Source organism: Triticum aestivum, chromosome 6A (genome assembly GCF_018294505.1).
Source record: "Triticum aestivum cultivar Chinese Spring chromosome 6A, IWGSC CS RefSeq v2.1, whole genome shotgun sequence".
NCBI classification, from domain to species: domain Eukaryota; kingdom Viridiplantae; phylum Streptophyta; class Magnoliopsida; order Poales; family Poaceae; genus Triticum; species Triticum aestivum.
In genome coordinates this window covers 611500779-611513350 of record NC_057809.1, presented here as the reverse complement: position 1 = coordinate 611513350, position 12572 = coordinate 611500779, and the positions used below count along the sequence as shown (strand labels likewise).

General features: G+C 45.8%; 1 protein-coding gene across 1 annotated transcript; it reads right to left on the bottom strand.

The window, feature by feature from the left end:
- Window positions 1–2820: 2820 nt before the first annotated feature.
- Window positions 2821–4480, bottom strand: LOC123129027 (lysM domain receptor-like kinase 3). The gene has a single exon (XM_044549163.1). It carries the CDS (start codon window positions 4307–4309, stop codon window positions 3047–3049), a length of 1263 nt encoding a protein of 420 aa, XP_044405098.1. The 5' UTR covers window positions 4310–4480; the 3' UTR covers window positions 2821–3046.
- Between the last annotated feature and the right edge of the window lie 8092 nt (window positions 4481–12572).

Here is a 12572-nt window from a genome sequence, read left to right as displayed (position 1 = left end):
CCCCTTGCTCTGCTTCAGTGGTTGTTTTCTTGAGAGCATTTCCGCATTTCTTCATCGGTCTTTTTCTTGGGATCGGAATTCAGGAATTGGTTCTGTCAAAAAAGATGTGGAACGATTTGATCTGTCAAAAAGAGATGTCGAAACAATAAATCACCGGTTGGAATTTGTTCTGTCAAAAAGATGTGGATCGATTTGATCTGTATGAAACATTTCTCCATCAGTCTTTTCTTGCAAGTGAGAGGCAGAGAAATGTTGCACAAGAATCTGATTCGCCGTTGCGATAGGCCTCACTCAAGAGTCAGGGAGACATGATGCAATGTCAAATGTGATTAGACACATCCACATCACACAAAGAAGAAACAGGAGCATGTTTCCTACTCACATCCAAGATCCACAATTTCATCAACACAAACGACAAAATTGTCGAGGTTCTTCAATTCACGGGACACCGAAAACGCGAAAAAGTTTAAAGGTAGAATTTAGGCTCAGTCTGGAACAAAGGAAAGACGTAGGAATTTTGGAGGATTGAAACCATTCGCACCTTCTTCGAGAGGTTGGAGCCAATGGAATTTTTTCTAAGAAATTCTGTAGGGATTACAGCTCACATAAACCCTGACTAGCCACAGTGAAGAGTAACATACACTAGTAACATACACATATCCCTAGGCTATGTTACTACCTTGATAGTGGGTAGTAACTTAGGTGTGGTGTCATGTAAAGCTTCATTTATTAGGTTATAGACTCATATTGCATTGGGAGATGTGATATTAGAGTAACTAGCTAAGTTACTAGAACTACCTCTCTCTTCATTAACTCATTGCCACATAGACAAATTTGCTGAGTTGAACTCGAAGTTACTGCTGAAGTTACCGTGGCTAACCAAACAAGGCAATGCCCAATGCTCTGTTTCAGTGTGGATGGACTCTGCCTGACATTCTCCACTCACATGTTTTTGTCAACAATGTCAAATATACTCACTTTTCAGTGTGGATAGAGAAAGAGTTTTGCATATCAACCTTTTTTTTTTCTTCTAGCTTGACAAAGCTGGATCTGTGTAAACTAAATCACAAACCACTCATGTGCACATCAGCAATAAGACGCATCGAAATTTGAGGACAGAAATTTGATGGCCTCTTTGTCTCATGGAAATTCAGAACACGTTACACATGGAAATAGGTAAAACATAGGATTGCAAAAAAGAAATTCAGCTCGAGTCCAGCAGGACTCAGATTATGTTTGAATACAGGCTAGGAAGAACATGGGGAGACCTTTCGAGAGGATGCAAACAATGGAGATTTTCTTACCGACACGCGCCACAAATCTTCGTTGCCAGTAGTACTGGACTAGATCTCGGTTCGCATAATTCGAGCATAGTGCAAGAATCTTTGTGCTGTCACGTTGTCTTTTCTTTGTCATCTTTTTAGTACTTGAGGTTCGATTAAAACTATGTTGGTCTGAAACTCTGAATATGGCTAGAATTTAAGTTTATTCTCCGGAAGGCACCATGGATTCTGATTCAAGTTAATGTTTTCTCGTTCAAGGTGGATAAATGACAGATGAAAAGAGGAGATGACGCATCGCAATAGGTCCTGTCGAAAAGATGGTTAGAGTGGATCGAATTGATCTGTTGAAGGCATTTTTTCATCAGTCTTTTCTTGCAAGCGAGAGGCAGAGAAATGCTGCACAAGACAGGCCTCACTCGGTGTCAAAAGAGACATGATTTGTCAATCCACATCATTTGAAGAAGAAGCAAGAACGGTTGTTCTACTCTCATCCAAGATCCACAATTTCATCGACACAAACAACACATTTTTCTTGAAAACTTTGTGTTGCAGGGATTACACTTGTCAGAAATCCTGTGAACCAAATGGCAAACGAGGCCAACGCCCCTTGTTGCTCTTTTTTCAGTGTGGATGGACTTTGCCTGGCACTTTCTACGTACTCACATGTTTTTGTGGACAAAGCTAAATCTTTTCACAAAAAACATGTGGGTGGAGAAAATGTTTCACAAAGAAAATCTGATTTGGCAATGCGACAGGCCTCGCTCAGAGCCAGAGAGACATGATGCAATTGTCAAATGGGACTAGAAGCATCCATATCACAGGAAAAGGAAACAAGAATGTTTTGTCTGCTCTCATCCAAGATCCACAATTTCATCAGCACAAACAACAAAGTTGTTGAGGATATTTTTTTCACGGAAAAATTAGTTTATACTATTATTCAACCAGGGCTAACAATACCACACTTAAGTTTAACAAGCCATCTAGCCCGGAACCAATCCAAACTGATGTATTTTGCCATGAAAATCACTAGCAAGGTCCTGGTTGCGACTATCATGAGTAATACAAACTATTACTCGAGGGACTCTCATCAAGTCTTTGATTAACAAGACTCCAAAAAACGCGGAAATTGGAGAAACATTAAGTTTAAAAGTCATCTCGGATCCAGCAGGTTAAAAACACTGCAAATTTCTTCGAGAGGTTGGAGTGGATGGAAATTTTCCTACGGAACATAGCGTCGATCCGTAATTTCCCTATGAAATTCAGGAAATTGTGTAGGGGTTACAGTTGCCAGAAATCCTCTGGACCAAATGAGGCCAGCGCCCCTTGCCCTGTTTCAGTGTGGAATGGACTCTGCATCTGCCTCACATTTTCCACCCACATGCTTTTGTCTACAAAGCTGAATCTTTTCAGATGTAGGAGTAGGAGTGTTGCATCAACCTTCTTTTCTTTCTTAACAATGACAAAGCTGGATCTGTGTAAACTAAATCACAAACCACTCATGTGCACATCAGCGGTAAGAACCAAGAACAAGAGGACAAAGACACCAATGGTGATTCATCTGTACACATGTCCACATTAGCAGCGGTAGCACTCATCTGTTGTTAGCATCAAAGCATGTGATAGCCACGGCAACATCAATCAATCAAAACTAATCTATCAACAATTCTCTCAACAACATGATCATGCCACACGAAGAATTAGAATCACAGCTTCGGCGAGCAATTAAATCGGCGATGGCGCACGGCGGCAGTTAGAATCTGAGTTCACCTGGGAGCCATGGAGATGGAGATGTCGGTGGGGATGCGGAACTTGTCAGCCCAGTCCTGCGCCTCCAGGAACAGCTTGGACACCTTGGCGGCGACCCACGACATCTCCGGCCGCGCCGCGGGGTCCTTGGACACGCACTGCAGCGCCAGCGTCGTCAGCGCCTCCGCCGCCTCCACCGGGAACGAGTCCTTGAGCCGCCGGTCCACCCACTGCCGCATCCCCTCGCCGCCGCCGGACGCCGACGCGGCGGAGGCGCTCTCGATCAGCGAGGTGCGCTCGTAGTCCCCGGTCGCCTTGTTGAACTCGTACCGCACCGGCTCCTGCCCGGACACCAGCTCCAGCAGCAGCACGCCCAGCGCGAACACGTCCGACCGCCGCGTCGGCGACCCTCCCGCGATCAGCTCCGGCGCCATGTACCCGCGCGTGCCCTCGATCCGCCTCCCGCGGCTGCCCGTCCGCCGGTGCCTCGCCTCCTTGTCGCCGGATTCGTCGTCCGGGAGCTCCCCGGCGAGGTCCGCGGACCCGAAGTGCGCGAGCTTGGCCCGGAGGAGCGGGCCCTGGCCGCACACGAGGACGGAGGAGGAGGAGAGGCGGTTGTGCACGGTCCCGGCCTGGAGGTGCACGTAGCTGAGCGCGTCGCAGGCGTCGGCGGCGAGGCGGAGCCGGGAGTGCCATGAGGCGAGCGGCGTGAAGGACGGGTTGTTGGCGCCGCGGAGCAGCGAGGAGAGCGGCGCCGCGCCCGGGACGAGCTCGTAGGCGAGGAAGAGGGCGCCGTCGGGGGAGGCGGCCGCGCCGTAGAGCCGCGCGATGGCGGCGTGGTGGCAGTGGCCGAGGACCGCGAGCCGGGACGACACCTCGGCCGGATCCCGCCGCAGCGCGCGGCGGAAGACGGCGGCCGGGTGGCCCCGGAGCGCGCATCTAAACGAATTGGACGACCCCGGCGCGAGGCGGTGCGCGGGGGAGAAGTTCTTGGTGGCGGCGGCGAGCTCGGCGAAGGTGAGGAGGAGCGGCAGGTCCGGGAGCGAGTCCCTGAGGGCCTGCAGGGAGGAGGCCGCGGAGGAGGAGGAGGTGGAGAGCGCCGCCGAGGAGGTGGAGTAGGAGGTCGGGTGGGTGCCGTTGGTGTTCGCGCGGGGCGAGCGGCGGCCGTGGGCGGTGGCCGTCGGGGCGGTGGCGGAGGAGCGGGCCATGGACGACGGCGCGGCGGCGGTGGCCGTGGCGCTCTTGGTCTTGCACATCTGATGCCTGCGGAGGCCAACCATCGGCGACCAGAGAAAGAAGCTCGTCGGACTTTCTTCCTTGCCGACCAATTTGCTGGCGTGATAAAGGTTTCGCCTTTGGTGTTTTTTTCTTCTTCGTCTGTCTATCTCGCTCGCTTTACCTCGCCGAGTTGTTGCCTCGAGAGGAGGAAGACGGCTGGTCGACCGGTCAAACGCGAGTCAAACACCCGTTGCATTTTGAATTGTTCTAGTATATGAAATGTTCTTTGTTCAGCTGTTTATCCGTTTTACATAGGTAGTCAAAGGGATCCATTACATAATGGGGTGAAGTTTGTCGGAATGACAAATTTATCTTCCACCTCTTCGTTGCCTGTCGTTTGATAACCACCGAGAAATCTAGGGTTCGATGTTTCGTCTCTAATCATAGGGAGGAAATGCTCGACCACCATATTGATCTCGACACATTGAGCAGGTGCGGGGCGAAACTAGGAGCGGCAATGTATAGAAAGAAGGGCAAATCGCATGTAGAGGCGAGCTTTTTGTATAAGATGGTGTGCATCAACCAAAATGATGATAGAGGGAGAAGTGAAAGTTTCTAGTGACCGTAGCAACGAGTTGGATTACTATAGTTAATTCAATTTTCCGTGCAAAAAGAAAAAAAAAGGAAAATTACACTCCCTCCATAAAGAAATATAAGAGTGTCTAGATCATTAAAACAATGATCTAAACGCTCTTATATTTCTTTACAAAGGAAGTACTAGCTAGTTCGATTTGCAGAGACATAGCTATAGTAATGCATAAGATTTCCTCTTTTATTTAGATCGAGACTAATGCAAGTGTGCAAGTTGGTGCCTAATTAATCACTCATGTCCCTTAACTTCATCCTTAGTTGGTTCCAGATGCATCCTTTGTTGGTTGGGTGGTTTGGAGTTTTACCACTTGATGACTGCATTGCATTTGCACTTGATGACTGCATTACCCTAGTCAACGACGAGCAGCCCGGCCGAGTAGGAGAACTGGACAGTTCGGTTGACCCCAAGTTAACTGATGAACGCACGGTGTGAATGGTAAGCGGATGAGAACATTGTTCAGGTTTTATTTTGGCGTGAGGAAGAGAGCATAAATAACCAATCTCGTGGCCTCGTGGGTGGCGGCTAGTGCTGCAGGGACAGCGACGCAACTGCAGAACGCACACGTGTTAGCATCAATTCTACTACGTACCTGTCAGGCTGTCACAACGAAAACCAATTTGCCAAACAGCAAAAGTGAAGAGAAAAAGAAACTCGCCGACAAGACGACGTCTAGACGAAACTGTAGTACATATTAGGGATAAGTCAAGCATATTAGAAGTACATTTTAACTCGTTTTCACGCGAAATTTTCTGAAAATTGCCATGAGAGTTCATGCGTTTTGTGTGGAACCCTGGTGAATCTCGTGATTACAGTAGTAGTTCTATTTGCAGCAGAGACTTAATTATTTAATTACTCATGCCCCTTTAGCTTCAGCCTTAGAGTAGTTAGAGTTCGAGATGCATCCATGTGTGTCGGGATTGGATTTGGATCGGTTTGGACTTTCGAGTTTTACGGTGAATGTTTATCGGTTTGGACTGCATTGCAATTGCACGGTGAATGTTTGTGTACCTAGTCTAAGGACGAGATACTGTCCTGAGCTGCCCGGTTCGGTTGGGTCAGGAAATTTGCTACGTACTAGTAGTAGCAGGAGACGTTGAGTATTTGGTTGACCCGAAGTAGCTAATTAACGGCCGGTGTCGGCGTGGATGCTAAGCGGAAGCGGAAGAGAACATTTTTCAATTTTTCATTTTGAGCGGTGAGGAAGAGAGCAAACTTAATCAATCTCGTCTCGTGGTGGCGGCCAGTGCTGCAGGGGACAGCGACGTGACTGCAGACATACACGTGTTATTAGCATTCCTGTCACGACGATAACCAATTCACCCAAGAGCAAGTATGATTATGATGAATTGGCAAAAAAAAAGAGGAGAGAGTAAAGAAGCGGGCTATTAATTAACAGCCGACTGTAGAGAAGTGAAGATAGACACTTTGTAAAAGAGAGAGATGGATCATGTATGTAATACATATTTATATGCAACTATTATACTTGCCGGCTATAAGCTTGGCTATAGATGACATGACAAAATCATATAGCCAGCAGCTGGCTATATTATTAACCATGCTCTAAATAGCAAAGTGAAAAAAAAGTACACCAACTAGACAACATCTAGACGAGAGAGACGATGGGGTTAGGGATAAGTCAAGCATCCGCTGCGTTTCAAGTTGTTTTCGGATGTTTTTCAAAATTACCGTGATGATCATGCCGTTTTATGTATGCAGAACCCTAGCTAGCGAATCGAAGATTGATAGACACTTAGAGTCGAAGGTTCGTGTTTAGCGGAGTGGCGAGGTGACAATTATAGGGGTTGTTTAGTTTCTAGCCACATCTTGTCACACTTTATTTTAGATAAATTTGATCAAGTTGGATGGGTGTTTGTTTCTAACCACACTTAAGGCAACAATATTTTTTTATGAGAAGTGAACCCCATATGTCATAGACATCAAAAGTGTGGCAAGATTCCCTTAGGCAAGCCAAAGTGTGGCTAACAATTTGAACAACTCAAGTTAGGCAAATGTGACAAGTGTGGCAAAAATAATGTGGCAATATATGACAAACATAGTCACAATCCAAACAGCCCCACAATCATCCATCACGCATCGCGTTAGATCTGGGCATTCAGATGTTCATTATTTAATCTTAGAGGGTGAACGCGGGATCGCGCATGATAAGTGTGCTGGAGGAATAAGGGATGTGTCACATTGACGCCGGCGATCGGTGAGACGACAATGACGACGACGGTTGGGTGAACGGATTGGAGGGAACAAACTTAGCTCTTTCTCCTTTGAGAAAATATGAAAACAAAGTTAGTTAATCGGCGGCTGGTGGCTAGTGCAGCGGTGGAGAGCGACGTGACTGCTAACGTACACGCACACGTATTATTAGCTTGTCCAGCTGCCACGACGAAAAATCGGCTCGACCAGACGCCAAAATGCCAAACTAGAACGAAATGATAATCCGCGAGTGTGTCCCCTGGTCCATCACTAACTTATCTTTTTTGCAGATTTGACTATTGCAAGTACCATTTATAAAATTTGATTTGATTTCGTGCACAAGCGTGCACAACATTAGCTAGCAATACACTCTTCCTCCGTCTACTGACATATCGGTTTATTTTCAATTGTAACGATTCTTTGAAAGCTGAGATTCATGCAATCATGCAAGGGATGGTACTAGCTATACAACATTCCACTCTTCCTCCGTCTACTGACATATCAGTTTATTTTCAATTGTAACGATTCTCTGGAAGCTGAGATTCATGCAATCATGCAAGGGATGATGCTAGCTATACAACATTCCACTCTTACGGTCGTCGTTCAATCTGATTCAAGTGAGGTGTTGTTATGTCTATCAGAGAATTGACTTCTTCGTTCTGCCTATGGTCATCTTGTGGCTGAAATTAAGGAGTTGATGAGACATAGGGAGTTTATTCCTTAGAAGTTGAATAGGGATCAAAACAGAGTTGCCGATCGTTTGGCAAATTATAGTCGTATAGAGTGTATCATGGTTGTGTAGATGCATGTAGAACCACCATGTATGAGGATTTTTTACCTCTCGACTATAACTCTTTCAATATGGAATAAAACTCCTTTTCTCTCGCAAAAAAAAACATTAGCTAGCAATAATGCACATGTGGTCGGTCTTTGTTTCCCTAGCAAGACATTCCGTTCTACTGCTTGCTCGATCATGGACAGCACAGCTCAAAACCACGATCGACTGACCCAATTATGAAACTCAGGCAACTTACAATTTTTTTTTGCGGTGAGGCAACTTACATATAGCCATTCCTTAAGTTACAACCGGAGTAATAAACGGAGAAGTGAAAGTTTTCAATGACCGTAGGAACTTGTTAGTTAGTTCGATTTTCCCAGTAAAAAACTGTAGTTAGTTCAGTTTGCAGTGACAATAACTAGCTAGAGTAATGCATAAGATTTCCTCTTTTGTTCAGATCGAGGATAATGCAAGGGTGCACTTGATGCCTAATTAGTCTCTCATGTCCCTTAACTTCAGCCTTAGTTGTTCGAGAAGCATCCATGTTGGTCGGGAGGTTTGGAGTTTTACCATTGACCGCATTGCACTTGCACGGTCAGGGCCGGCCCATAGGCCAGGCAAAAGGGGCGACCGCCCCGGGCCCCAAGAGGGGAGGGGCCTAACTAAAACTTACATTAGTAAGATCTATTCAAGTATACATTACATTTGAAAGATTATTAAATTGATAAAATAGAGCCTCAATTTGCAGAAGCATAAGTTCACACCACATACTGATAAGTTATACCATGCTTACGCAAACCAATCTGACTGATGGAGTTGAGTTCAAATACACTAGTCTCTCTTCACGATGCATGTTTTAGTATCATAATGGAAATTATGATATCTGAATTTCAATGTTTAAACCAATACATAATTTTTAATCCGATAAACGTGTAGGCATCTCACACTATTAGAAAAGGGGGCAAAGGTTCAGGCCGGGTAAGCCCATTAGTCCCGGTTCAGTCTAGAACCGGGACCAATTGGTGCATTGGACCCGGTTCGTGAGCCCAGGGGGCCGGCCGGGCCACGTGGCCCATTGGTCCCGGTTCGTCTGGAACTTTTGGTCCTGGTTGGTGGGACAAACCGGGACCAATGGGCCTGGCTCCTGGCCCATCACCATTGGTCCCAGTTGGTGACATGAACCGGGACCAAAGGCCCCCCTTTAGTCTCGGTTCATGCCACCAACCGGGGCCAATGGTGGTGCCTATATATACCCCCTCGCGCAAGAGCAGAGCACACTGCTCTGTTTTTTGTTGCCGAGGGGGAGAGGGCTTGGTGGTGCTCTAGCTCACCTCCTATGCACGCAAGGTGTTCGATGGAATGCCCGAGCCACACTACTTAAGCTTTCTCCTTTCCAAGCTCGACCTCCAAGCTCCATTTTCCTCAATATTTGTCTAGGTTTACCGGTCCGTCATGCCCCAACCCCGTCTTCACCGCCGTCGATCACCCGCGCCGATCTCATCATCGGCACCATCGTGGTGAGCCTCTTGTTCTTATCTTCTTTCTGAAAGGAAAAATATTCTTACTTGTATGTTTAGATAGATACTTGTATCATTTTCTTACTTTTATTATTGCATCTTATATAGTGCGATGGTTTTGGTATCCGCCCCCGTCGGCCCTCGTCCTGTCTATGATTCGGATGTGGTATATATTATCTTTATAACTATTGGTTCATTTATTGTTTATGAAAATTATGCCGACCAACGTGACATAGATTTTATTTATCTAGGAGGTATGTGAACCGGAAATTCCAACCGACCCTATTGTTGGGAGGTTAAATTTAGTTGAAGAAGAAAACAATTTCTTGAAGGAAAAAATAAAAAAATTGAGGAGGAGAAGATGATATTTGAGTTGCATGTTGCGGATGTCGTCGATGATCACAAGATCAGGATGGATGCAATGCGCTTGAAGATTAGAAAGATTAGAAAATATGCCGTTCATACCGAGGCTTGGTATCATTATGCCGTTGGATCAATTGTTACCTTGGTTGTGATTAAAATCGTGTTTGTTTTCGTATTGAAATGTTTTACATAGTTTCAATGTATGGTTTAAATAATTAGATCCTCTGGAGAGCTATATATTGTTAGATGAGAACTATGTATGTACTTTGGTTTTAATGTGATGATGAACTTATATTAATTTGGTCACTTAATTATCTATTCATGATGTTCTGTAATGGTTTTTGACACACTTAATTATATATAACGCACGCAGATGAACCGGCAATGGATGTACGGTGACAGACACACCTCCGAGTACATTAAGGGCGTGCATGAATTTCTCGAAACGGCTGAGGCAAACAAGCAGAATGGTTTTATGTGTTGTCCATGCCCTACTTGTGGGAATACAAAGTCTTACTCTGACCGGAAAGTCCTTCGCACCCACCTGCTTTACAAGGGTTTCATGCCACACTATAATGTTTGGACAAGGCACGGAGAAATAGGGGTTATGATGGAAGACGACAAAGAAGAAGAGTACGATGACAACTATGTGCCCCCTGAATACGGTGATGCTGCAATGGGGGGAGCTGGTGAAGATCAAGAGGAACCAGACGATGTGCCCAATGATGCTGCAACGGGTGAAGCTACTGAAGATCAAGAGGAACCAGATGATGTGCCCGATGATGATGACCTCCGCCGGGTCATTGTTGATGCAAGGACGCAATGCGAAAGTCAAAAGGAAAAGCTGAAGTTCGATTGCATGTTAGAGGATCACAAAAAAGGGTTGTACCCCAATTGCGAAGATGGCAACACAAAGCTCGGTACCGTACTGGAATTGCTGCAGTGGAAGGCAGAGAATGCTGTGCCTGACAAAGGATTTGAGAAGCTACTGAAAATATTGAAGAAGAAGCTTCCAAAGGATAACTAATTGCCCGACAGTACATACGGAGCAAAGAAGGTCATATGCCCTCTAAGATTGGAGGTGCAGAAGATACATGCATGCCCTAATGACTGCATCATCTACCGCGGTGCATACAAGGATCTGAACGCACGCCCGGTATGCGGTGCATTATGGTATAAGATCAGACGAGATGACCCTGGCGATGTTGACGGCGAGCCCCCTAGGAAGAGGGTTCCTGCGAAGGTGATGTGGTATGCTCCTATAATACCACGGTTGAAACGTTTGTTCAGAAATGGAGAGCATGCCAAGTTGATGCGATGGCACAGTGAGGACCGTAAGAAAGACGGGAAGTTGAGAGCACCCGCTGACGGGTCGCAGTGGAGAAAAATCGAGAGAATGTACTGGGATGAGTTTGCAAAGGACCCAAGGAACGTATAGTTTGCTTTAAGCGCGGATGGCATTAATCCTTCCTGGGAGCAGAGCAGCAATCACAGCACCTGGCCCGTGACTCTATGTATGTATAACCTTCCTCCTTGGATGTGCATGAAGTGGAAGTTCATTATGATGCCAGTTCTTATCCAAGGCGCTAAGCAACCCGGCAACGACATTGATGTGTACCTAAGGCCATTAGTTCAAGAACTTTTACAGCTGTGGAATGGAAACGGTGTACGTACGTGGGATGAGCACAATAAAGAGGAATTTAACCTAAAGGCGTTGTTGTTCGTGACCATAAACGATTGGCCCGCTCTCAGTAACCTTTCAGGATAGACAAACAAGGGATACCACGCATGCACGCACTGTTTGGATGACACCGAAAGTATATACCTAGACAGATGCAGGAAGAATGTGTACGTGGGCCATCGTCGATTTCTCCCGACCAACCATCAATACTACTAGGGAAAAGCCTACCAGCAGCGAGGGTTTTGGGCCTCTCAGTAGCGCGGGCACCGGCGCTACTAATAAGGCGCTACAGCTAACGTATAGCAGTAGTGCCGGTTGTCCCACGCTACTGCTATACATGAATAGCTGTAGCGCTCTTTGGGAAAGGGCGCTACTGATATTTTTTGCAGCGCTGTTTGCTGGGACGCGCTACTGACAATGCGGCGCTACTGCTAAATTTCCCCCCTCGCTACTACTAGTTTATTTATTAGTTTTTTTCCTGCATATTTGTTTTGTATTTGAATAGGCTTTATACAATAATCTTTAGCATATCATACACATACAAATATAATCATAGCATATACATACAATTAGTCTCATCAAATCATGTCATCATCATAATCATCATCCAACACAAAGTGGTCTCTCGTCATTATCTCGAAAATAGCGATACAAGTCTCGAATGATATGCAAATACATCGTCATCCATCTAAACAATGATATACGCGAGAAGAGCTATCACTTTGAGAACATGAGTTCGTATCCCTCTTTCGCATTAGCGTGAACCTCTAAACTAACTACTGCCTGTCGCTCGGAAACCGGAAGGGCCTGACACTCCGGCCACTTGTCGTATATATACTCCTGGCATAGCACTTCTTCGCCATCTATGATCTATGCACCTGCATCATCACATGAGTCAATGATATGCAACATATATAGTTGAGCAACAGAAAGAGACAGACTTGGCAAAATAAAAACAACATATCATAAGCATAAATAACAAAGTTCATCGTACCCCAAAATGCCCTAACTAGAGTGATTTTCGCTAGTTGAGGAGGACGGTTTAATTACATCACAAATAAAGTTTCACCGTGCATAACTCAAAGTTTTGTCATACAGAAAGTATGGACTAAACGGACACATTTGT